This window comes from Microtus oregoni, unplaced genomic scaffold, assembly GCF_018167655.1.
Source record: "Microtus oregoni isolate MIOR12 unplaced genomic scaffold, Mior012 000035F_ref0000213, whole genome shotgun sequence".
Classification (NCBI taxonomy): Eukaryota; Metazoa; Chordata; class Mammalia; order Rodentia; family Cricetidae; genus Microtus; species Microtus oregoni.
Window position 1 is genome coordinate 18,909,282 of NW_024543094.1, and position 25,046 is coordinate 18,934,327.

Below are 25,046 nucleotides of genomic sequence, written 5' to 3' on the forward strand. Positions count from 1 at the left end.
GCGGGGGGGGGGGGTAGGCACATGATAGTAAACTGGAGAGTACTTTTTGTAGGCTATTGAATGCATAAGTGTGTCCCCAATTTTTACAAATCTCTTAGAAGTTACAGTTAAGATGGGACTGAAAGAAAAGATTGGTTCTGGCAGCTCAACCCCCCGGCCTCAGGGGACCAGCAGGATGCCTGGACTAGGAAACCCAATCTGGGAAACCAACTCTGAAAAGGGAAACTCTGGGTCCCCCAAGGCCTCTGGGAGGCCATGGAACTGGGTAGGGCAATCAAGACACGCCCACTATGGCAGATAAGCCCCGCCTCCTGGCGTTCAGCCCCGCCCCTGCCGCCGCGCCAACGGTGACTATGGCAACGCGGTGGCCGTCGTCCAACGGCTGGGGCCAGGTCCGGGGGCGGGTCTGGGAGGAGCTGAGAGCGTGTGTCACATGACTCGTGGGCGGAGCTTGTGTGGGGACGGCCGGAGCGTGTCCCAAGCCTCCGTCTCCTAGGCCAGAGTCGTGAGGAAGGGAGCGAAAGCAGCTGCGAGGCCGCGGGTCCTCGCCTGGTGTCCTGAGCCGCCGCCATGGGCAGTGAGTATGATGGCCAGAGCGGGAACCACAAGGGTCGCGGGTTCCTCCGAGCTATGAGCAATGGAGCCGCTTTCCCGTTAGGGTCGTCAGGGGGGCCGAGGATGCGCAGGCCTCGTCGTGGTCGCCGCGGATGACTCTAGCTGGTGGCCTCCGCCAAGGCGTCTCTGGTCAGCGAGGCCTTGCCCGGCGTGTCACGGAGACCCGGAGGTCCTGGTTTGCGCCCCTTAGGCGGCCTTGATGGCGCGTGGTTGGCGCGGGGAAGCCATTGGCTGGGGGGCGGGGAGTTAGGACACTCTCTTTAGCTTGGACCACTTGGGATTTTTCTGGATTTTAGGAATTTTTTTTTTTTTAATTCCTGAATCACGCTTCCTTGGCGTGCTGAGATGAATAAGTCTCCCCCAATTTTTAAAAAAAATGTGATTCATAGCGTGTGTTTTAGGGGAGGAAAGGCGTGTGATCGGTAGCTCAGCATTTTCCTTGAAATATTCATCCCAGTCATTCTGTAGTGTTCATTGAAAACTGTAAGTTGGTGCGCGCGATAAGGACGAGACCTCGTGTAATGGGGGTTCTAAGAGGGCCCTGCCCCAAACATTCGTCCTCATGTGTATTCACACAGATACTTAACCTAGCAGTTCACATGTTTGTGTATAAAGGCATACCTAACTGCAGGTCCAAGCGATGCACCCAGTTGGCCAGCTGGTAGACATTTGGAAAGGAAACAGAAGAGACCCTTGGCTGTGAATTACGAATGACAAATGGAATTCTCAGGATAGGCAGTACATGGCCGCACGCAACAGCATTGTTTAAACCTGAACGCCAGTTACAGTAAATCATAAAATGCCAAGAAATCCCAGAGAGTCGCTTGGGAAGGAAAAGGAATAGAGTTTCTTGATGTGACCCTTAGTTTTTTTTTTTTTTTTAATATGGATTTACTTTATAAGTAGTCCAAACTTAAATAGCAAACATGACAATTATAAATTCTAAGCGACATCAGTTACTTCCACCTTTGAGTCCAGTGGGACTTAGGAGATTAATGTCTATCCCTAAACCTTGGTTTATCTTACTTTATTTTGCTTCAGAAATAGCTTGGGAATGCAGTACTTTCTAATGAAATGTAATTGCTGTTCTCTGAGCTGATTCTTGTAAGTACTTTGATATGGTTACTGGAGATATGGTTACTTTGATATGGTTACCAAGCTGTGAAATGTGGCTAACGGAAATGAAGGAGAGTTGGTAGACTTTAAAAAGTTGCCTGTAGGACATGATCCTGATTTTTTCCTGTCTAGTGAATGTTGCCATCTCTAAGCTGTTTAGGTCAGTGCATGAGTTAAGCTTGTTAAGCTCAGTTCCTACTACACCGTCCCTGGGAAAGGCTCCCTTTTTTCTACCATCTATTAGTGGATTATCTAAGTACTGTATAAACCGCGTTTGCGTAGTTTTCATAGTGGTGATCTGAAGGTTTCCCTTCTGTGTAAATACAAGATTGGGTTTAAGTACGAAGAAGCAAAGTCATGGCTCATTATTCACTTTCCTTCATTATTTACCTCCTAGCCATTTGGGTGGTTTTATCTATTGCAGGCCAGCTCCTTTGAACTTGAGAACATCATGATTATTTAATTTGGGTGGATGGGATAAACAGCTGTTAAAGAATTTTTTTCCAAACCGTTCACAGATACATTTTTAAACTTGATAATTTTCTTTTACAGTCAAGTTTTTAGAAGTTATCAAACCTTTCTGTGCAGTTCTACCAGAAATTCAGAAGCCTGAAAGGAAAGTAAGTATAATACTTTAATATAATACAGCAAGTAGCAGAGTGAATTATTCTGCCAAACCACCAAGGTTCGTTTGCTTACCCGACCCGTTTCTGTTGTAAGTACAAAAATGTTTCCTCATCTTGCAAACAACTATAGACCTGCTTCTAGTTTTTTAAGTTATATGTATTTTTTCTTATATATGCATATGTACCTGTTCCCTAGTGTACTATAGTTTTTCTCTCACCAGGTGGATCTCAGGAAAGAGGCTGGAGGGAGGATTGGACCTAGTATGGGGTTTTAAAACATTAAACCCCACCTCCAGTGACACACCTCCAACAAGGCCCCTAATCCTTTCCAAAACAGTTCTGCCAACTAGGGATTAAGCTTTCAAATATATGAGCCTACAGGGCTGTTCTCATTCAAATCACTACAACTGTCTGGCTGGCACTGTTACAGACCCTTTTTAAGACTAGGATTCTCATTCTATCAAAAATGTTACTCTAAGTTATAATGTTTCCAGCCCAAGTGCTTCTTGGCCTGTGTGTTAGTTAAGATATGGTATTCTCCTGGCCATGTTGGAACTTTATAATTTCTTCACTGTAGGATGTATATATTGCTAGTTAATGATAAGGTCTGCTGGGTAGGTTTGGTGAGTTTGCATAATAAATTGTAATTGTATAATCCCATATTTTGATTTCTTGTTTGGAAAGAAATAGCAGGAATGTGTTTAGGAGGTACCATAACTAAATTACATTATTCAGTCATTGAATGTATTTGGAACTGAGATATTTAAAGTTCCAGAAAAAAACATTAATTTCAAGTTTTTCAGTTATCATACTACCCTTTTAATAACAAAATAGGGACCTAAAGATTGATAAAACTTTTGTTGGACTTACTGTTTTATTTAGAAGCACCTTTAATTTTTAATGATTTGAAGTGGTAGAGATGGCTACTCAGTTTTACTTTAGGCATACAAAATAAAACTTTTGATAGTTTATGAATATCCTAGAACTGTGTAAAATTGTTCAGTGTTTCATGCAATTCCCTTTCTGCATGAAACGTGTATTAGATTTGCTCTACTTTGCCGCCTCTCCAGTTATTTTCCCTGTACAGTGTACATGACGCATCATTTTTGTTTGTTTGTTTGGTTTGCTTTTTGAGACAGGGTTTCTCTGTGAAGTCTTAGTTCTGGCTGTCCTGGGACTCACTCTCTAGACCAGGTTGGCCTTGAACTTATAGAGATCCACCTGTGTGTGCCTTCTGAGTGCTGGGATTAAAGCCGTATGCTACCACCAGCTGGCGATCATGAAGCATGTTTATATTTAAATTATCTTTTTTGTGGCAACACATGGGAGCTAGTTGGAGATACAGACTTAACTATTACAAACTATAGTCAAATCTTCAAATTTCGTCATCGCTAGGTGGTTCAGAAGCCCTGAACAGTGAGAAAGAGTAGAGAAAGCATCTTAAGATACAGGTGTATGCAGAGACTTTCTGGATGGGACTCAGTCACTCAGAAGATAATGCCAACAGCAGACAAATGGAATTTTCATGAAATTAAAAGTTTCTGCACAGCAAAGGAAAAGGCAGGCAGAGTACATACGGAATGAGAGAAAATTCTTATTCTTCCATGGCTGTACAACTGACTGAGGGTTAATATCTAGAATATGTAAAGAACACAGAATACTTACAAATAATAACTTTCTTTTGGTAAAGAAGAGAGTTAGGTTTGAGTTGATTGGTTGTTTACTTTAGCTGGAACAAGCTAGGGTACGTAAATAATAGGAGCGTGCCTAATGGGGAATGGTGATCATCCTTAATGTGGAATTTTGCTTTGAGTTGGTTTTTCTTGGTTTTGATTGATCATTCTTTGTACTTCTGTTGTACAGATTCAGTTTAGAGAGAAGGTACTATGGACAGCTATAACACTCTTCATTTTCTTAGTGTGCTGTCAGGTATGTGACCAAATTATTGAACACATGTCTGTATTATTTTAAGGTCTTGATTAGTAAGAATTAGAAAAATGATAAAATAATATACTAAAATATATTGAGTGATGCTTTTTTGGTAAGATTTATTTTTATTTGTGTTTTGTTTGTGTGTGTGTATGTGTGTGTATGTCACGTGTGTGCAGTTGCCCATGGAAGCCAGAATTGGGTGTCAGATCTCCTACAGGTGGTGTTACAGTTAGTTGTGAGCTATCCAGTGTCAGTTCTGAGAATTGAAATAGTGTCTTCTGGAAAGCAGCAAGGACTCCTAGTTTTTGAGCCATCTATTTGGCTCTGAGCTCTGCTGCTTTTATTTCTTTGTGATCTGGGGATCACACCCAGGGCCTTGGACATGCAAGGCAAGTGCTGTGTGACTGAGGGACCAAGTCATGTTTTACGCTGAGCATTATTATTAGTTTGTTTCTTTTTTTCTTTTTTCCAGACCGGTTTTTCTCTTTCTACAGTGTTTCAAAGCTATTCTGGAACTTGCTTTGTAGACCAGGCTGGCCTCAAACTCACAGAGATCTGCCCTCCTTCCCTACTTCCCTCAACAACAGGTTTCTCTATGTAGCCTTGGTTAATCTGGAACTCGGATCTGTAAACCAGACTGGCTTGAACTCAAAGATCAGCCTGCTTCTGCTTCCCAAGTGCTGGGAGTAAAGGCATGTGCCATGGCTGCCCACCTTTTTTTTCTTTTTTTAAATATTTATTTGTGTGTGTGTGTGTATCTGAATCCATACACGCTTCACACCATGGCATGTGTGTGTAGACCAGAGGACAGTTGTGGGAGTTGGTTCTCTCCTTTCACCCTGTGGGTTCCAGGAATTGAATTCAGGTGGGCATATTTGGTTGTAGGTGCCTTAACCTGCTAAGCCATCTTGTTGCTCCATGTGTGTTGAAGAATGAAAGATTGGGTTATTAAAGAACTTTTACTGCTGAACCTGATTTAATTTTTTTCTGGGGGGCGGGCAGGAGAGAGTAGTTAAAAAACACGCACACACAGAAAGTTCAAAGAAAAAAGCAGGCACTATATTTCTCCCATATGCATTTGACATCTTTGAAGTTGTCCCCCCACTTAAAAAACAATCAACTTTAGAGAGCTATATGTACAAAGTAACAGTTTTAACTCTACATTCTAAAGAATATTGGCAGATGTGTACACCCAAGAGTCTATTACATAAGTGAGTCCAGAACATTTTTGTTACCCTCAAAAGATCCTTGTAACTCTTCATTCACTGTTCATCTTACCCCCAGTCCTAGGCAAGCCCTGATCTGCCCTTCTTTGCTATAATTGGTCTTTTCTAGAATTCCACATATATGTAGCAGGGTGTCTAGACTCTGACTTTATAATATTTTTGATATTTATTCATGTCAGCAGTTTTTATTTCTGTACGTGAATATATCACAGTGCATTCACTTATTTGTTGACATTTGGCTTATGTGCAGCTTTTTGCTGAAACAGGTTATTGTGAACACTTTTGTACAAGAGTTTCTCCTCCCCAGTAGTGCATGACTAGGATCCTATTGCTGGTCTGCATGGTACCTGTGTTCAGTGTTCTTTACCTGTGAACCTCCAGGTGAGACGCCCATGTGTCTTATGCTAAGGTTTTGTTTATTTTCAACTAGCTCATCTATTAGGAACAGTAGCTGTCCTCATAGGTGCAATTTTAGTTTAAATTCCCTTGGTTAATGATAGTGAGCATTTTTTTTTTTTGTAAGATGCATATTTGGTAAAGTATCTTTTTTGCTTTGTTTCTGTTTTTTCAAGACAGGGTTTCTCTGTGTAATCTTGGCTGTCCTGGAATTTGCTCTGTAGACCAGGTTGGCCTTGAACCCACCTTTCTCTGCCCCCCTGAGTGCTGGGATTAAAGGTGTGCTCCACCACTGCCCAACATCAATACTATTGTTCTTGAAAGAGGTCTCACTATGTATGTGGCTGGAATTCATTATATAGACCAGGCTGAACAAGTATTCACAGAGATCTGCCTGCTTCTGCCTCCTGAGTGCTAGTATTAAAGCTGTCTGTCACTATGCCCTTTGCATTTTCTTGATTAATGGTTGATGTGGGAGTGCCCAGAACATTGTGGGTGGTGCACCCTGAGGCAGATGGTCCTGGATGGCATAAGAAAACAGAACAAGCCAATAATCATCAGTCCTCCAAAGCCTCTGCTTCGTTTCCTGTCTTGAGTTCTTGCTCTGACTTCTCCGGATGATGAAATAAGCTCTTTCTTCCCCCAAGTTGATTTTGGGCATGGTATTTTTCTTCACAGCAATAGACACCCTTATTAACACAGGCAATACGAGTTATTAATGCCGTAGATGGATAGGAAGAGAGGCAGTAGCACAGTGGGGACTGTGAGGAAAGTTGAGGTCCCAGCATCAATGACAGCATGCCAGGGGGGTGTTTCTGAAGAAAGGAAGCATCCCACATGGCCGAAGTGTGGGTCTCTTCTTACGTGTGTCTGAGAATCACAGCATGAGCCTATAATCAGGCTCTTTCATTCCCAAGCAGGAGGCAGGGAAGAGGGTAAGGAGCAAGATGTGTGGCCATGATCTAATAATCTCACTTTGATCTAATCTTGCTTCTCAGGCTAGAGAGATGCTGGCACCTGAAAGTCTCTTAGCTAGGGACCCAAATGTCTCAGTAGGATGCCATGACAGGGAAAAGCTACTGGATATATTGTGTTCTGAGCAGCATCTGGAATCTGATGTCACTTTCTTACACTGATCAGTTAGGAAAAGTTCTGCCGCTTTGTTCTTTATTGAGAAGGACCAACTCTAGGTCCTTTATATTTTTATAGAAACATCTAGAATCATTATGTGTATTTTTGTAAGAAAGTTCATTGACTATGAGATATGTATATATATTTCCTGCTTTGACTTTTTAGGTCAATTTATGAGAATTACCATCCTAAAAATATTGAATCTTCTAATATAGTGATCAACAAACTTTAGCCTGTGAAAGTTCAGATAGTGCAATGTTGGGATTTAAATCATTACCCAGATCCCAAAAAGGAAACATAAATAGAAGAAAGAGCTCCATGTCTAGTATCATTGGCCTGTTATCTTAGCTACTCTGAAGACTAAGACAAGGAGAGTCTCAAGTTGAAAACCATCCCGGATAGCTTAGAGAGACCCTATCTTTAATGTTATAATGATAACAAAACAAAACACTTCCTACCTTCCTGATTCCTTAGGGTGCTTGCCTAGTTTATATAAGCCCCCCCCCCCCATTCAGTATCTCATCACAAAAATACCCCCCCCCCCCACACACAACATTTCTTATTAAAAAACCAGTACTATTTCTTAGGAATGTCTCCTGCTTTGGCCCATTTATGCCTTTGTGTTACCTAGTTCCCTGTGTTTATATAGTTGCTAAGTGGTTGCTTTTTGTCTTTCTCACGTTTGGGCAGATCTGCCCAGTGTGGGTGATTTCAACTGAACATAAAACAAGTTCCAGCCAGTTTTCTCTAACTTGAGGGAATGGTGGGAGGTGAGATAAGCTGAGATCATTACATTAGATGCTTCTAGGGCTCTGCTTTGATTTTTTTTTTTTTTTTTTTTTTTTGGCTGTCTTGAGAGCTTCTAATTCATTCTAGGCTCAGGCCACTCCTCGGTTCTCAAATTTTGCGTAGCCCCATAATCTTCAGTTTCATCCTAGCCACTCACCCTCCTTGCTCAACTTCCTTCTCTTTCTTCTCAGCTGCTGTTTCTCTTTCCTCTTAATGAAAACGAAGAACAAAGGTATCTCTAGTTTCCTTTTCTCCACATTTGAAATGTTGGTGGGCATTCTGGGAATTGTTAGCTTTACATGGTAATAGGTAGGCAGCTGTCTACTGATCTTCTGTGCCCTGCACCATGGCTGTTGGTGCTTCGAATCTATCACTTTTTTCTTGTTTAGCGGCTGTATTAGCCACTCTCTTTACCTGGCAGGAGCACCTTAAGAAATGGTTTCGTGTGGCTCACAGCTTGAGGGTTCAGTCCACAGTGGCAGAAAGGTGTGACAGGAGCATAGGGTGGCTGGTCACATTGTGTCTGCTGTCAGGAGGGTGTGGTGACAGGAGCATAGGGTGGCTGGTCACATCGTGTCTGCTGTCAGGAAGTAGAGAGAGATGAATGCTGATGCTCAGCTTGCTTGACCTGTTGACCCAACACATGGGGTGGTTCTCCCACTTTTATGAGAGCTCTTCCCTCCTCGGTTAAATGTCTCTGAAAATACTTTTGTGGATATATTCGAGCTTGTTTCTTAGGTGATTCTAAATCCTACCAAGTTAACAGTCAAGCTAACGTCATAGTTGCTTTGGAGATTTTTCCTTTTCCTGCAGCTTTTAAAATTTGGATTAGCCTTTATTCTTTCCTATGTTTATATTTTATTATGTGCCAGAGGGGGAAATCTGTAATATGATTGCAACTTGCCATCTTGTTCACTTTCAGCACTGAGGTGAACCCTAACCCTTGAGCATGCTAGGCAAATAGCAAGCCACATTCCACGCCTGCAACTTGCAGTCTCATCCCGGACGTTCCTTCTTTAGCTTTGACTTTCCACTGCTCTAGATGATTTGTAGTGCTCATTTTCCATATCTCCATACAGTTAGTTCAGGTTTCCATTAGAACAGGGAGTATTTGGGTTTTCCGCAGTGCTGTATTATATTAATATTTTGCTGGGTTTGCTAAAAGAAAGACTTTACAGAAAATAAACTTAGTGATTTATTTGGACATTTAAGGACTTAATCTGACAGCACCAGAGAAATGTAGAGGGTTCTATTCAAGGCCGTAGATAGGAGCTGTCCCTGTAGTGCTAGTGAGTTACTGCACAGTGACTTCCTTGTTCACTTCTCACAGATACAGGATACGCACAAACTAGTCGTGCCTTCTGAGTTACCGTTTCTGTCACCTAACTTAATAATAGTTTAAATATTCCAGAGATTCAGTTATTTAAAATTTCTTGAGGATATTTTGGAACTTTTAAAATTGTTTTACAGTTTTTTTTTCCTGTGTGTGTGTGTCTTTCCTCTTGCCTCTGTCCCTTCATGTCTTGTGGTTATAGACATGCACTGGCACACGGTTCTTTTCCTTTGGCACTGGGAACCTTAATTCAGGTCCTCATGCTGTGTGGACAGCACTCTTAACTGAGCTATCTCCTCAGTTGCTATAGAGTTTTGAAATTAGCAATGTAATTTTCTTTGTGCCTGAACCTGCATTTTTTTTTTTTTTTTTGGATTTTCGCGACAGGGTTTCTCCGTAGCTTTTGGTTCCTGTCCTGGAACTAGCTCTTGTAGACCAGGCTGGCCTCAAACTCACAAAGATCCGCCTGCCTCTGCCTCCCGAGTGCTGGGATTAAAGACATGCGCCACCACCGCCCGGCCTGAACCTGCATTTTTGAGAAAGGAATCTATCATGTTTGAGAAGAAGCTTGCACTAACTGCTTTGTCATATATGTGTGTATTGGCATGGAGGCATTGCCCAGTGGGGAAGGGCTTACTTAGCATGTATCAGGCCCTGGGTTCCTCCCCAGTATGGTAAGGGAACTAAACAAGGGCCTGTCATGGGCAAAAATTGAAAGTTAGCTCCTTCCTCTGTCGTCCCTTTCTTCTCCTTCTTCTCTTCCTTCTCCTCCTTCTCCTTCTCCTCCTCTTCCTCTTCCTCCTCTTCCTCCTCTCTCCCCTCCTCCTTCTCCTCCTTCTTTTCTTCTTCCTCCTCTTCCTCTTTCTCCTCTTCCTCTTTCTCCTCCTCCTCTACTTTCTCCTCCTCCTCTTCCTCTTCTTCCTCCTCCTCCTTTTCTTCCTCTTCTTCCTCCTCCTCCTCCTTTACTTTCTCTTCCTCTTCCTCCTCCTCTTCCTCTTCCTTCTCCACTCCCTCCTCCTCCTCTTCCTCCTACCCCCTGCTGTTGTTTGAAGCAGTCCCTCTGCCTCAGTCTTTTAAGTGTTGGAATTGCTAGTGTGACCTTGTCAAAATAACTGGGTGGAAAATGATGTCTTATGATAGATAAGGAACAAAAATCAATTATAATCTTATCTCTTAGATATTATCAGTATTTTAACACTGGAAAGGTTTTTCAGTGTTATTTTCTGTATGTATTCTTATTTTTGCATTTACACTGTATGCAATTTTGAATTTTAGTTTTTATTCCAGGATATCTTAATACTGGTACTACTGAATTTTAGGCATCTTGTGTGCTGGGGGCCGTTTTAGTGATATTTCACTTGTGTTTTAATAAACAAAGCTTGCCTGAAGATCTGAGAGTAAAACAGCCGCACTGATCAGCCTTACAGACCAGGCAGTGGTGACACACACCTTTAATCCCAGTAGCTACATCAGTTGCCATAGAAACTGGGCGGCAATGATGCATGCCTTTAATCCCAGCACTAGAGAGGACTATAAGACAGGAGGAGACAGCTCTCAGACTCAGTCTCATTCTGAGGATTCTTGGAGGCAGGATCACCATTTCAGATTGAGGTAGAGGTTAAAACCAGTGGCTGTCTGTTTTGCTTTTCTGACCTTTAGGTTGAACTCCAATATCAGTCTTTGGGTTTTTATTTATCATGCTACAGGCTGTTCCTGGGTATGGATGTCTGTTCATCAGGAATCAATATTGCTCTCCTCCACCAAGTTGTGACAGTCGAATATGTTTGTAGTTATTTCCAAATGCTCTCCTGAAGGGAAAATCATGACATTTTCTTCTTACCTTGAGAAAGTATTTATGTTATAATATTACAATTTCATAGGTATTGTTTTCAGTGGCTGCATACTATTCCAGTTATATACATTTCCTTGGGTCTTCAATCAGGATTGTGTTTATTCTAGTTGGTGGATACTCTCAGTTTTGCGAAGTTGTTCCATGCCTTGACAAATACATACACTAATCTGTTAGGGGTATTTTTTTAAATTGTGATGAAAAATAACAAAATTGATCTTCTTTGCTATTTTTAGATATATTGCAGTGTTAGGCATATTCTCCTGTATTTACAGGCATATATATTTACTAAGTAATGATATCTGGTGTTTGTTAGAGAACTTTAAGGTAAGCTTGTTTATTAGAAATCACAAGAAGTAACTAACATGCATTGTAGGCCAAACAAGTGCATTTTAAATTAAGAGTGTCCTTGTTGTTTTATATGATGTTTCAGATTCCACTGTTTGGGATCATGTCATCGGATTCTGCAGATCCCTTCTACTGGATGAGAGTTATTCTTGCATCCAACAGAGGTATGCACTTCTGACTTCCATCCTGCCATCAGTTGTGGTTTTGTATGGGATAGCTAGAACAGAAACCCATGGCTTAGGAGGAGAAACCACTATTGTAATAGTGACAACAGTGGGTTTATTGTATGTGTTTTGTGCGTGCATGTGTGTGAATGTATGTGGTCTGTACACATATGTATGTGTACACAGTGAAGATCAAAGGTTGACTAGTGTCTTCCTCGATCACTCTCTACTGTATAGGGTGTCTGGGACGCTCAGATAGTCTCCTGCCTCTGCCTTCCAATTGCTGGGATTACAGGTATGTGCCATCATGTCCAGCTCACTTTATGTACTGAGACTGGGTCTCCAATTTGAACCCAGAGCTTGCCAGTTCTAGTGCTCCAGAACTTACCTCAGGTAACCCATGTCTGTATCCTGCGAATTTGGATTACAAATGGTGTTTTGTGGATGCTGGAGATCTGAACTCTACTTCAAACTTGTGCCACAAACTCTTTACCCACTGAGCTATTTCCTCAAGATATTAGAATCTCAGGATTTGGTTGGGTGGTGGTGGCACATGCCTTTAATCCCAGCACTCGGGAGGCAGAGGCAGGCGGATCTCTGTGAGTTTGAGGCAGCCTGGTCTACAAGAGCTAGTTCCAGGACAGGCTCCAAAGCTACAGAGAAACCCTGTCTCGAAAAACCAAAAAAAAAAAAAAAAAAAAAAAAAAATCCCAAGATTTTCAGTGTCAGGAGATGATGCCCTGGACCAGAAGCCTCTTGAATTTGAGAAATGGTGATGCATGTTTGGGGGAAATATTTTTGAATAAATGGCAGGTTTTTTTGGTAGTTTTTTAGATTATAGGAGTAATATTGGTTCATTTACTTATTAAAATTGTGTGTGTGTGTTTGTATGCTTACACGTGTCACAGTGAGCATGTGGAAGTCAGAAGAAAACTTTTTGGAGCTGATCTCTCCTTTTACCTTTGCATGGATTGCAGGGATTGAACTCATGTTGCCAGGCTTGCCACAAAGTCTTCAATCATTGAGCCATCTCACCAGCACCACCCTCTCCTTTTCTATCCTCCAAATTCATTAACCGTTTCATATATTCTCGCCACACTTACTAATACCCCACCCCCATCACTACTAGCCCTATCCTCTCATCAAGTTCTATCCCATCCATCCCATTTTCATCTCTCGCTCTCTTTTTTCTTTCTTTAGTTTATTTTTATATTTTGGGTGTTTTGCTTAGATATATGTCTGTGTACCACATGCATAGCTAGTATCCATGGAGGCCTATAGACAAGAAGTGTCTGTCCTGCCTGGTCCTGCAGCTGTTCAGTCCCAGAGAAACACACAGAGGTTTATATTAATTATAAACTGTCTGGCCTCTTAGCTTAGACTTATTATTAAGTAGCTCTTACAACTTAAATTAACCCATAAGTTTTGTCTATGTTTAGCCATGTGACTTGGTACCTTTTCTCAGTAAGGCATTCTCTGCATCTGACTGGGTGGCTGACTCTCTGCTTTCCTCTTCCCAGAATTCTTAGTCGAGTTGTCCTGTTCATATTTTCTGCCTGGCTACTGACCAATCAGTGTTTTATTAAACTAATACGTGTGACAAATCTTTACAGTGTGCAAAAGCATTATCCCACAACAGAGGCCAGCACAAGATCCTCTGGAATTGGAGTTATAGATAGTTGTGAGCTACCATTTGGTTGCTGGAAATTAAACTGGCGTCCCCTGGAAGAGCAGCCAGTATTCTTAACTGATGAACCATCTCTGCAGGCCTCTTGTTTTTAGTGTTACTTTGTGACCTAGTGGGTTTAACCAGGGCATGGGTGTGGAGCTGGCTACATCACGGAGAACAAATGTTCAGTCGCTCCGTCTTGTGCCAACTGTATCTGCTGTGGGCTAATGAGTGCCACGGCCATAACATGTACATCCTACAGCATTTCAGAGCCTTCTTCCCATTATCCAATTCTTCAATTCTTTCCACCTCTTTTCTGAGTTGTTCTCTGAACATGGGGATGGTGGTAGTAATATGATCCTTCCTATGAAGGCTGAACACTTAGTAGTCACTTGTTTTCAGCACATTGGCCAGTCATACATCTCTGTATAAACACTGTTCACTGTAGAGAGGGGCTGCTTTTATCAAGGCTGAGCATAGCACTGGTCTGTTGCTATATCCCATGGCCATGTGACGACATCAGTCAGGTTCCACCTAGCCTATTCGTCCATGCTTGGAGGGAAGTGTAAGATAAAGAAATGGCAGGTAGAAAAATTAAAGATAATAAAGAAAAGACAGAGACACAGGATAGAGATGGGAGGACAACCTAGCAAATACTGAATCTGCCCCGTGTTTATTTTTTATAGGTTTTATATACCCCAGTCCAAAGAGGAGGGGGAAGATAAAAGACTTCTTTACCACTATACAAGGAACAAACAAAGTAATCACCTTCTCAATACCCAAAGCATCAAGTAACCACACCCTAGGTCAAACCATCCTGTTAATAACCACACCCTGGGATAAACCTCCTGTCATAACCTTGAAGGAGCAAGAATAGGTCTGAACTGTCCTTTTGGTGAAGGTGGAACAAGTCCACATCCGTGGGCTCCCACAGTCTACGCATTCACTGTTTCTTGGAAGGTTTATTATTTTTTCAGTGAATCAGTATTTATAAAATGCACCAACATTTATGATGCATGTTTCTGGGATATTGATAAATTTCAGATATTCATCCAGACCTTTTCTTTACATATTCATTCATACAAATTGTTTACTCATTTTCTTCCTTTACAGGAACATTGATGGAATTGGGTATTTCCCCAATTGTAACATCTGGTTTGATCATGCAGTTGTTAGCTGGAGCCAAAATCATTGAAGTTGGAGATACACCCAAAGATAGAGCTCTGTTCAATGGAGCCCAGAAACGTAAGCAATAATAGAGTTATTTTCCAAATTTGAGGATGGTTTGGGGAAAGATGTTTCCTGTAGTTCTTTGGTTTTGTTGGTTTTTGTCTTTGGTTGTAAGCATGTGCTCCTTTTTTATCAGTATTTGGTATGATCATTACCATTGGGCAAGCCATTGTGTATGTCATGACGGGGATGTACGGGGACCCTGCAGAAATGGGTGCTGGGATCTGCCTCCTTATCATTATACAGGTAAGAAATCCTGTGTTTTTATATGCTAATAAAAACAGTTTGGTCCCTTTTATCTAACAGTTCTGTAGGTGAATGATATAATCATTTCTTCTGAGTCATTTTATTTAATTACATATTACAAATGAAGTGACACATACATTGTGTTGATTTTAAAAAGTTTATTTTCATAGCTTTAGAATCTGTCATTTAAAGAATTATGGATACCACTCCGTCATTGTTTGATATTTACATTCTGATGTCTCTGAAATTCTAATGTATTCCCTCAGTTAACAGTGCATTCCTGCTGTTGTCAGCCAGGTGGTAGTGGTGGGGCATTCATCACTCTTGTGTGGCAGTCTGCTTGGCCATAGCTGCAGGGATCAGCACTCTAGCTGTTGGTTACTTTATGCACTATTGGTATAGTAGATATGTGAAGTTCCTTATTGGCTGAAGTCACTTCAGAAAACCCAGCATGATGATATAAACCTCTAGTTCTAGTTGGGAGGCTGCAGCGGAGGATTCTTGAACCAACAATTAGAGACAAGCCTGTGCAATATTAAATTGTTATCATTGAAATGAAACATGCTAGTCTAGAGAAAGCACAGTAACAGCAAACTTGATGAAAAGCAGCTAAGTCTGAAATACCTAATTTGTAGTAATAAGATATTTTGTCGTAGTTTAACTGGCAGTCTTCAAACTTGGAATCCTCTTGCCTCCACATCTTGAGTGCTCAGATTTTAGGTCTTTACCCAGGTTTCTAACAGTATTATTTTCTTTCTTGGTGGAATATGAAACTATGATGCTCTAAATAATTTTAGTGTCTGCAGAATACCATATGTATACTCAGGTACGAGTGTTGTATGGAGGTATTTGAGACAATGTCATATAGCTTAGATGGGTCTCAATTTTAGTATGTAGCTGAGGTGACATTAAGTTTCTGTTCCTCCCACCCCCATGTCCCAGGTGCTAGCATTATACATCTGCTGTACCATTATCTGGTTTATGAGTACTAAGGATTAAACCTAGAGCTTTGTGCATAGTAAGCCAGCTGCCAGTTTAATGACATCCCAGCCCTCCATGGAGTTCTGAAATGGGTATTTTAAAGACCAACATAATTTTGATTGTATGTAATGTTCAGAAGATTTTTTTAAAGTTTTGTTAATAAAATATGTCTCCTGGGGTTCTGGTTACCTTGGAAATTCATTTGATCTATTGTATAAAATTAGAATTAATTTAGGATTTTTTCCCTAATAGTTCAAAAGATCAAATTCAGAAAATATTTTTAAAATAATCACAAATGCCAGTATTTGAGAAATATGACAATCTCAGATGTACATAATCCCTCCCCCCTTTTATTGTTAAATAAACCTTATGTAGGAAGCAAGTCAAATAAGAAAGAGTATTCAGTGAGCCTGACTCAGGACAGAGAGATTGTCAGGTATCTGATAATAATATAATGGGTTATAACTGTTTTGTCTGTGTTCTAGGGCAGGATTTTCAATGTATTATTGGGTCTTTACTAACTTGCTGAGACCTAGTGCATTCTTTTCCAGCATAAAATGTGTGTCCTAAGAGCGTAATGGTTCATTTATTTCTCCATTTACAAATCATGTGCTTGACATTATAGCCACTGGGAGTTGGAAAAGGAAAAGATGCAGAGGATGGGGCAAAGAGAATCCTCTGCCCCTGGCTTTAGTATCCTTCAGCGCTTATGGTTTCTTATATGCTGAGGACATCATGCTTGTTCTTGTTTCTTTAAAGCAGTGGTTTTCAACCTGGCACGGCGGATGAATGCCCCTTTTGCAGGGGTCAAATATCAGAAATCCTAAATATCATGTATTTATATTACAGTTCATAACAGTAGCAAACTTAAATTTATGAAGTAACAATGAAAATAATTTTATGGTTGGGGTCGCCACACAAGGAACTGTATTTTATAGAGTCACAGAATTAGAAAGGTTGAGAACCTGTCCTTTTGTTTGTTTGTCTTTGAGACAGGGTTTCCCCAGGTAATAGTAGTCCTGGCTGTCCTGGAATGCATTTTGTAGACCAGGCTGGCCTCAAACTCACAGAGATCCGCCTGCCTCTGCCTTTCAAGTGCTGGGATTAAAGGCGTGTGCTGCCATCACTCTGTGTGAACCACTGCTTTAAAACATTTGCTTTATGCAGCAAATAAAGTTTTATGGTTTTTTGTTTAATTTTTGTTTTCTTTTGGAGTTAAGGATTGATTCAGGGTCTTAAAAATGCTAAATCTGCACTGTTACAGAGACACTCCGTTAGCATAAAGTAGCCTTGAGTTGTCTTCTAAAAAGACATTCAGAACTACTATCAAGCCCTCAGAACATTTTGTACCAGTGTAATTTCTCTGGCACCTTCCAAAAGCTAGGCTTAGAGTCAAGGAATGTAGCTCAGCAGCTCTGGCCTAGTTAGGTGAGGTAGCTTTTACAGCATTTCAGGCTATTTTAATGTTTCTTTTGCACATTGAGAAATCTCATTATTTCTGAGATTGAAATAAGCAAATATGTATTAACTTGTTGACATAAATTCTGGTATATAAATATCTGTGTTGTGATGAATTCTTCTAGTGTTAATGTATAAAGAAAATGTCATGTTTGATTGCTGGTGGGCAGTGATCCATTTGTGTCTTTTCAAGGGATTGCTAACACTGACAATATGTGGCTACACTGAAGATCTATGATTGGATCAGTGTGTGTTCACCTAGAAACATAGGTTTTTGAAAACTGTTTGCATGCTGTATGGAAGGTATTTCTCACTTTGTTTTTGTTTTGCTCACATAGTGCTCTTTCCACTAATTGATTTTGAAATCTAAATTGAGTCTTGGTTGAAATTAAAAATTAAATAGAAAGTGTCATTGTGCATGGCACATAGTAAAGGTAAGTGTGTTTTGTCAAGCTAAGTGGAGTGGGTATGCACACCCCACTTGACATCCAGTGCACTTTTATACCCACTCAGAGGGTCATAGTGTGCATTCGCATGTTTACCGGTCACAGTTCTGTTCTCCCTGGGCTTCATGGAGATGCTGCTGTCATTCTCTGCTTCCTCTTCCTCTTCCACAAACACACATGGTGTTTACTAGCTCTTCTATTCCTTAAATGGCACAAACAATTCCTCATTTAGATTTATCTATACTTTCTAACTCCTCCTGGGAAAAGATGATGAGTCTCATTCTCAAGGATATTCAGGAACAATTCTAGGTGTATTATTCTGCACAGGGGACTTCATTATTGTAGGACTTCTTGTGTCTTTGGACAGACCATCTATCTGTCAGAGCCAAGACTACTGATTTATGAGTATGCACTCTCCCCGTCAGTGGGGATGGGTTACTGTTACTGGATTTGTGACAGGGAACACTCAACTTGGTATTTTGACACAATTACCCAGTTGTGTCCAAATAAAACTCAGCCCTAACTTCCCTCTTACGTTGTCAAAATATCAAACTTGATTTTCATACAGAGATAGGTTACAGTGATCTCTCTCAGGAGTTTGAGAGTTATGCCCCTTTTCCAGTTGTTTGAAAGTCAAACTAAAAACTTTAAAAGACAAGTTAGGCTTTGTACAAGCACTGAAGTAACATTTAAGAAAAGAAAAAAACCAACTACAGTGTGTAAGGTAAGCATGCTCAAACGGTATAATGCAGCTTAACGTGTTCATTGACAGGTGATAGTAGGTAAAGTGTGTAATGAGGGTGGGCTGCTTGAGTTGGGAGGAATCAAAACTACTTCCTTGTTTCTGTAGGGGAGGGTGTAAAGTGTAAGGTAGTAAGATTGGGGCTCATGCCTTATTTCCCTCTCCATAAGATTATTCTAGCCAGAAAGAAGCCACATCACAGAAACTGTGGCTTGGTTTTATTGATACATGTTTTTATAGATGTATCTTCTCCAAGAATAGCCGTAAGCTAAATTTAGTATGTTTTTATTAAAAAAAAAAGATGAACTAGAAAACATAGTGAAATCTTAGCTTTTCAAATCTGTATGCAATCTTTGTCATAATAAGCATAGCATGAATTTTTGTATTACAATTTCTATACTCAATTGTGCTCTAGTTTTTGGCTTATTCTATATGTATTATATAGAAGATGTATTACTTTATAAAAAGTGTTAATTTCATCTTATCCGTTAGGGAGTGAAGAATCTCTTAATTTTTCTGTAATTTATTTGGCCTTTTACTTACATGGAGGTATTTGGACTATTTTATGTTTCTTCCTTTCAAATTCTAAGCTGTGATTATTATTTAGTGTCTCTACCATGGGCACAATTTAAAAATTGTAAGTGAAACTATCTAGCTGGTATAAATATAACTCTGAGGTGAAACGTTTGCTATATAAAGAGGCAGCAGTCCTAGTCCTTCGATTTTTAGGTTGACCGGTGACTAGACTAGAGCAGGCAGTGGCTGCAGATAGCACAGCGGTGAAGAACAGTGCTTGGGTTTGACAATGGGAATGCACAAACTGTGAACTAGCCATTCGTCTGCCCCTTCCTGAGTTTATTCTTGCTTCTGCTTACGTGCATTTCTTTCCCCACAGTTGTTTGTTGCTGGTTTGATTGTGCTGCTGTTAGATGAGCTGCTACAGAAGGGTTACGGCTTGGGGTCTGGTATTTCCCTCTTTATTGCCACCAACATCTGTGAAACCATTGTCTGGAAGGCCTTTAGTCCCACTACCATTAACACTGGCAGAGGTACATTGCACAGTGACTGCAACTGCACGAGCTTTGCTGGATGTATGCTGAAAATGAGTCTGTAATGCAGCAGCACATGCCTCTAGGCACTCCAGTTTGCTACCCTAGACCACGAATGCTAACTGTTTAAAACTTAATGAGCAGAGAGATGTGTGAAGTATGCAGTAGTAAGTCCAAAAGAGTGCATCTAACCTCTGCTTGTTTAAAGTTTCAGTGGTTGCAAACTGTATTACAATTTTGTTGACCTTGCTTAAGCCATTGCTGCCAGAGTCATTTACCTCCCCGATTGCAGCTTTACCGGAAGGACAGAAAGGTAGTGGATTATGATTTGGCCGTCCTCTGAGAGCACTCATACCCTTGCCTCTCTAGCTGGCTTTGTATTAGCATCTAAGGTTTGAAAGATTTCATCCTGTTTTTTCCCTGTATCTCTTTGCACTTCTTAGTTGTCATTCTGTCCTAACTAGTCAATGTCTAACTTTGATCCCAGCCTTAAGAAAATACTGATAATTTATTAACATTCTTGGTGCAGTCAACTAAAGGCAAGCATGGTAGATAAACATACCTGCTCTGATTCTGACATTTTTATTCTGCTTTGCTGCTGCTTTTTATTATCCCTAAAAATACTTCCTTCCTTTCCCTAAAGGAGAGGCAAACTTTTATGAATGAAAATTGCAGATTTATGTTGAAATTTGCCTCCATGAAACATATTTAGAACCCACACGCTTGGCCATGTTACAAAGCCATACGTATAACAGAGTCATCAATTGGTAAATTGACTCGAGGTTCAAGTTATTTGTTTAGACTTTTGAGACGATTTTGGAAGAGGCACCCACAGTTCATTTCTGTCTCAATTTCTCAGGTACGGAGTTTGAAGGTGCAGTCATAGCTCTATTTCATTTGTTGGCCACCAGGACAGACAAAGTTCGAGCCTTGAGGGAGGCCTTCTATCGGCAGAACCTCCCCAATCTCATGAATCTCATCGCCACAGTTTTCGTGTTTGCTGTTGTCATATATTTTCAGGTAAGTGTAACCTTTTCACTGATGTCATTGTTCTTTTTCTGGTAAAAAGAATGCTGTTTGAAAGGATGGTGTCTAATAAATCAGCTTTTCAAGAACCAGTGTGCCCTAGTTTGAAGGTGGACAATACTAGCTATGAACTAGAAAAAGGGATCTTTGGGTAAGGGACAAATTTTATTGCTGGTTTGTCAATTCTCTGCTGCTATCCTTTCCTCTCTCTGCAATCTTTGATATGCAGTTCCTCTTACTAGTGATTTCATTTTTAGGGGTTTCGTGTGGACTTGCCCATTAAGTCGGCCCGGTATCGCGGACAATACAGTAGCTATCCCATCAAGCTCTTCTACACATCGAATATTCCCATAATTCTCCAGTCTGCCCTAGTGTCAAACTTGTATGTCATTTCCCAGATGCTGTCTGTTCGATTTAGTGGCAACTTCTTAGTAAACTTACTAGGACAGTGGGCCGTGAGTATGTTTATTTTTATTAAATATTTAAAATTTATATTTCATAGTTGTATTTTTAACTGATTGAGATAGATATTGAAGCATTTTGAAATTTATTTACCTGTATCATTTTGTTATTTGGAAAATTTGGTAAATGTTCTAAGACTAAGATTGCCAGGTAGTTTTGAATGTTTTACTATATGGAAAGCATTTTCTTACATCATCTGAATAGCTTTTTAGGCTAAAAATTATAGTTGCTTTCACAAAAGTGACTTTGTTTGTAGTCTTTGTTGTTTATTGACATGGTCTCACGCTATATAGTCCAGGCCGACTAGGCAGTCTTCTTGCCTCAGTATAGCCTCTATGTAGCCCTGGCTGTCTTGGAACTTGCTCTGTCAGCCAGGCTGGCCTCAAACTCACAGAGATCGTCAGCCTCTGCCTCCTGAAGTGCCGGTATTAAAGGTGTGAGCTATCACCACCTGGCTTGATTGTTTTCTTAAAACTTCAAAATGCAATGGTTATCCATTTCAGATTCTAAATATAATCAGAGATTATATCTTTCCTCCAGATTTCATAGATCTATATTTTTAAAACTCACTCTTCTGTTAATGATCTATTCAAAACAAAGTGTCTTGCACAAAATAAAGTACATAATTTTGAAGGACTGAAGGATGCAAGGTTAACTTCTTAAATTATATAGGCTCATTTGTTGTTGTGTTTCAAATCAGCATGAGCTGGTGAAATGGCTCAGCAGGTAAAGGTGTTTGCTAAGACTAGACCCGGAGACCATGAAAGGGTGGCAGAAGCAAACCAGTCCCACAAACGTGTCCTTTGACCTCCACGTATACTGTGCCGTGCACATATCAGCACACACCACCCACAGGCATCGTGTACACTCACAGAACAATAAAGCTTCTCTTTAAAAAGTTAAAACACTGTAATTATTTTTGAAAAATTCAAACATGTATATTCTGGCCATGACAGTTGTAGTTTTAAATATGCAGAAAGCTAAAGCAGATCACCTCAAAAGAGTTTGGGGTCATTTTGGGCAACATAGTGAGACTTCATCCCAAAACAGAGACAAATCTTAAGGTTTATGGTGCAATACATTCTATGGCATGCGCTTGGTATTCCAGGACCTGGGTTTATCCTCAGCAACAAACAAAAACCCTAGTATTCTCAACTAGTCAGGTTGACCATTGTTTGTTTTAATTCTTGTTTGATAGGATGTCAGTGGGGGAGGACCTGCTCGTTCTTACCCTGTTGGAGGCCTCTGCTACTACCTGTCTCCTCCCGAGTCCATGGGTGCCATATTTGAGGATCCTGTCCACGTAGTTGTATATATCATCTTCATGTTGGGATCATGTGCATTCTTTTCTAAGACATGGATAGAAGTGTCTGGTTCGTCAGCCAAAGATGTAAGTATATGACTAGTTAAAAATACTTTTGTGGGGCTGGAGAGATGGTTCATTGTAAGAGCACTGGCTGCTCTTACAAAGGACCCGGGTTCAATTCCCAGCACTATTCACACCTGTCTGTAACTCCAGTTCCAAGGCTTTGACAGCCTCACACAGGCATACATGCAGGCAAAACAATGAACATAAAATAAAAATGTATTAAAGGAAACTTTTGTAAAAATCATAGTATTTGGATTCTAAAATACAGTTTTTAGCTTTGTTCATATATTCTTAGTAAGACATATCCCTAGCAGGCTAAAAAATTGGTTCTTTTGGACTTTTACTGTGGCTTTATGATCCTCTAAAACTTACAGAACTAATACAAAAAATGCTGAGAGTAGCCAGCCAGTTGTGGCACATGCCTTTAATCCCAGCACTCCTGAGGCAGAGGCAGGCAGGCAGGTCAAGACCAGCCTGGTCTACAAAGTTAGTTCCAGGACACCTAGGGCTGTTACACAGTGACCTTGTCTCAAAAAAAACCAAGGAATTAAAAAAAAAAAATTTAAAAAAATGCTGAGAGTACAGATGTAATGTATGAGTAGCATATGCTTGGCAGCACTGAAACCTCAGTTCCTCTGTTTAATATGAGCGATACAGTGCCAGTGTTGAGGCTCTTCTAGTGTAGAAAGCAAGTTTATTTCAAGTCTTCTTTCTGGCCAGGTGGCTAAGCAGCTGAAAGAGCAGCAGATGGTGATGAGAGGCCACAGAGACACCTCCATGGTCCACGAGCTGAACAGGTACGCTCATAAAGTCATTTCCTTGATCATTGAGGGACATGGATTTATTCAAATTCAGTTTTCTACTCTTCACAAGAGAACTAAAATCAACTAAGTCTTAATTGTTCTCCACATAAGGATTGGCCCTTTTATAATCTTTTTAAAAATTACTTTTTTAAAATACCATTTTTCCCTTCTCCCCCTCTAGTGTACTCCCCCTACCTGCTGTCTCTCAGGTTCACAGTATCTTACATTCCTAAAGAAGTGTCTGTGTATATATATATATTCATTCATAAATTTATACATTTATATATATTATATATAAAATCTGTTCAATCTTCTTGTTACATGATAAATATACATGATTTCAGAGCTAACCATTTGGTATTGGATAACCAGAGGCTCTTCTTTGGGGAAGGCTGTTTTCTCCTGCTCTCAGTATTCCTTAGTTGCCTGTAGTTGTCTAGGGTTGGGTCCCTTCTATGTCAGCATGTCTACTGGTGTTGTTCTTGTTAAGGCTTTGTTTAGGCAGCCTATATAATTTAGAATTGAAACTGTGCTACCATTGCTCACCCCAGTGTTAACGTAATGCATATTAGTAGTTCTCATTGTTGGCTAGCTGTACGTGAGCTACCAGGGAAATTCTAAGACCCTGGCACCCTCACATTCAGGAAATAGGATTTGTTCTCAGGTATCGGGTATTTGGTGACAGCTTTATTGAGATAAAATTCATGTACCACTTAACATACAGTTTGAAATATATAATTCACACCTTTAACCTGAGCACTTGGGAGACTCAAGTTCAAGGCCAGCCTGGGCTACCTTATGAGTACCAAGCCAGTACAACAAAACCCAGTTGTGTGTGCATTGTTCATTAGTTCAGCAGTTTCTTGAACTGGCCCTAGTATTTCTATCTCAAATTATTTTATGTGTATGAACGTTTTGCCTGTGTATATATGTGCCTGGTTTGAAATTTTTTACAAGAGGGAATTTAAGGATACTTGCTTAAGAATAGTACATAGTTTAGCCAGATGTGGTGGCATATGTCTCTCTGATCATGAAATTCCTGAAGTGAGGGTTGGATGAGCTCAGGGCCAACCCTCATTACATGAGTTCAGTCTAAACAAACAAACAAACAAACCCCCCAAATTTTAGTTAGGTGTGGTAGCTTATTAATCACAGTACTTGGAAGCTGAAGCAGGTGGATTGCTATGAGTTCTAGGCCAATTTGAGGCTATAGATACATGTCTGAAAAAATATATGTACTATATATTCACTGTAACATACACTATGTTTTATATGTAGAGCATATTTTGTACATATATATCCACATGTATATATATATATATATATATACACACACACACAAAATATATGCTCCATTTATATGATAAATAATACTTAAATTTCAGCCCAGAATGTAATCCTCTGTCCTAAAAATTGCATTGCCTTGCAGCTATTATTTTTAAAATCTGGGGTTTCATAATTATTGCCTTAGTCAGTCTCCCATCTGTTGGGGACAGTGTCTCAGTAGTGAGGACCTGTTCTGACTAGTTTGTATCTCTTTAGAGGGAACCATTTCGAGCTAACTAGACATTACATTGCTTCTAGCTGTTTTTTTCTTTCCATTTCCCTACTGCCTGATTGAAGTTCTTTTGTCTTTCAGGTACATCCCCACAGCAGCTGCCTTTGGGGGCTTGTGCATTGGTGCCCTGTCGGTATTAGCAGACTTCCTTGGGGCCATTGGCTCTGGCACTGGGATTCTACTTGCAGTCACTATTATTTATCAGTATTTTGAAATATTTGTTAAGGAACAGGCTGAAGTTGGAGGGATGGGTGCTTTGTTTTTCTAAATGTTCATATATTTCTTTGCGTGTGTGAAAGGGAAAATATTTTGACATACTGTTTCTGTCAAATAATGCGGATTCCCTTTTTTTCCCTCAGTCTGTTGTTTTTAGTGCTAATTGTCCCATTTCTGAAATGGGCACCAAGCTAAGCCTGTGTGCAGCATTAGTACCAGCTGCCTTAAAACTGAAGTTTACATTATTTGTTGGCACCGTCCATCTA

The 25,046-nt window shown here is 40.3% G+C and overlaps 1 protein-coding gene across 2 annotated transcripts; it reads left to right on the plus strand.

Annotated features, from left to right (window-relative positions):
* Positions 1-444: 444 nt before the first annotated feature.
* Positions 445-24,999, plus strand: Sec61a2 (SEC61 translocon subunit alpha 2). Of its 2 annotated transcripts, XM_041630840.1 has the most exons (12): positions 445-577; positions 2,284-2,351; positions 4,221-4,286; positions 11,447-11,525; positions 14,308-14,439; positions 14,561-14,670; positions 19,193-19,346; positions 20,206-20,366; positions 20,630-20,827; positions 22,033-22,224; positions 22,924-23,000; positions 24,646-24,999. In XM_041630840.1, the coding sequence occupies exons 1-12, from the start codon at positions 571-573 to the stop codon at positions 24,830-24,832; spliced, it is 1,431 nt and encodes a 476-aa protein (XP_041486774.1). In that variant the 5' UTR covers positions 445-570; the 3' UTR covers positions 24,833-24,999. The 2 variants fall into 2 exon arrangements, with proteins under 2 accessions (XP_041486774.1, XP_041486775.1); XM_041630841.1 differs by lacking the exon at positions 4,221-4,286.
* The last annotated feature ends 47 nt before the right edge of the window (positions 25,000-25,046 follow it).

What these genes read in the sequence shown, in the direction of transcription:
- Sec61a2 (XM_041630840.1), top strand. An exon ending in CTGTTGTCATATATTTTCAG is followed by an intron (nt 20,367 to 20,629) that starts GTAAGTGTAACC and finishes TTTCATTTTTAG; the next exon opens with GGGTTTCGTGTGGACTTGCC. An exon ending in CTGGTTCGTCAGCCAAAGAT is followed by an intron (nt 22,225 to 22,923) that starts GTAAGTATATGA and finishes CTTTCTGGCCAG; the next exon opens with GTGGCTAAGCAGCTGAAAGA.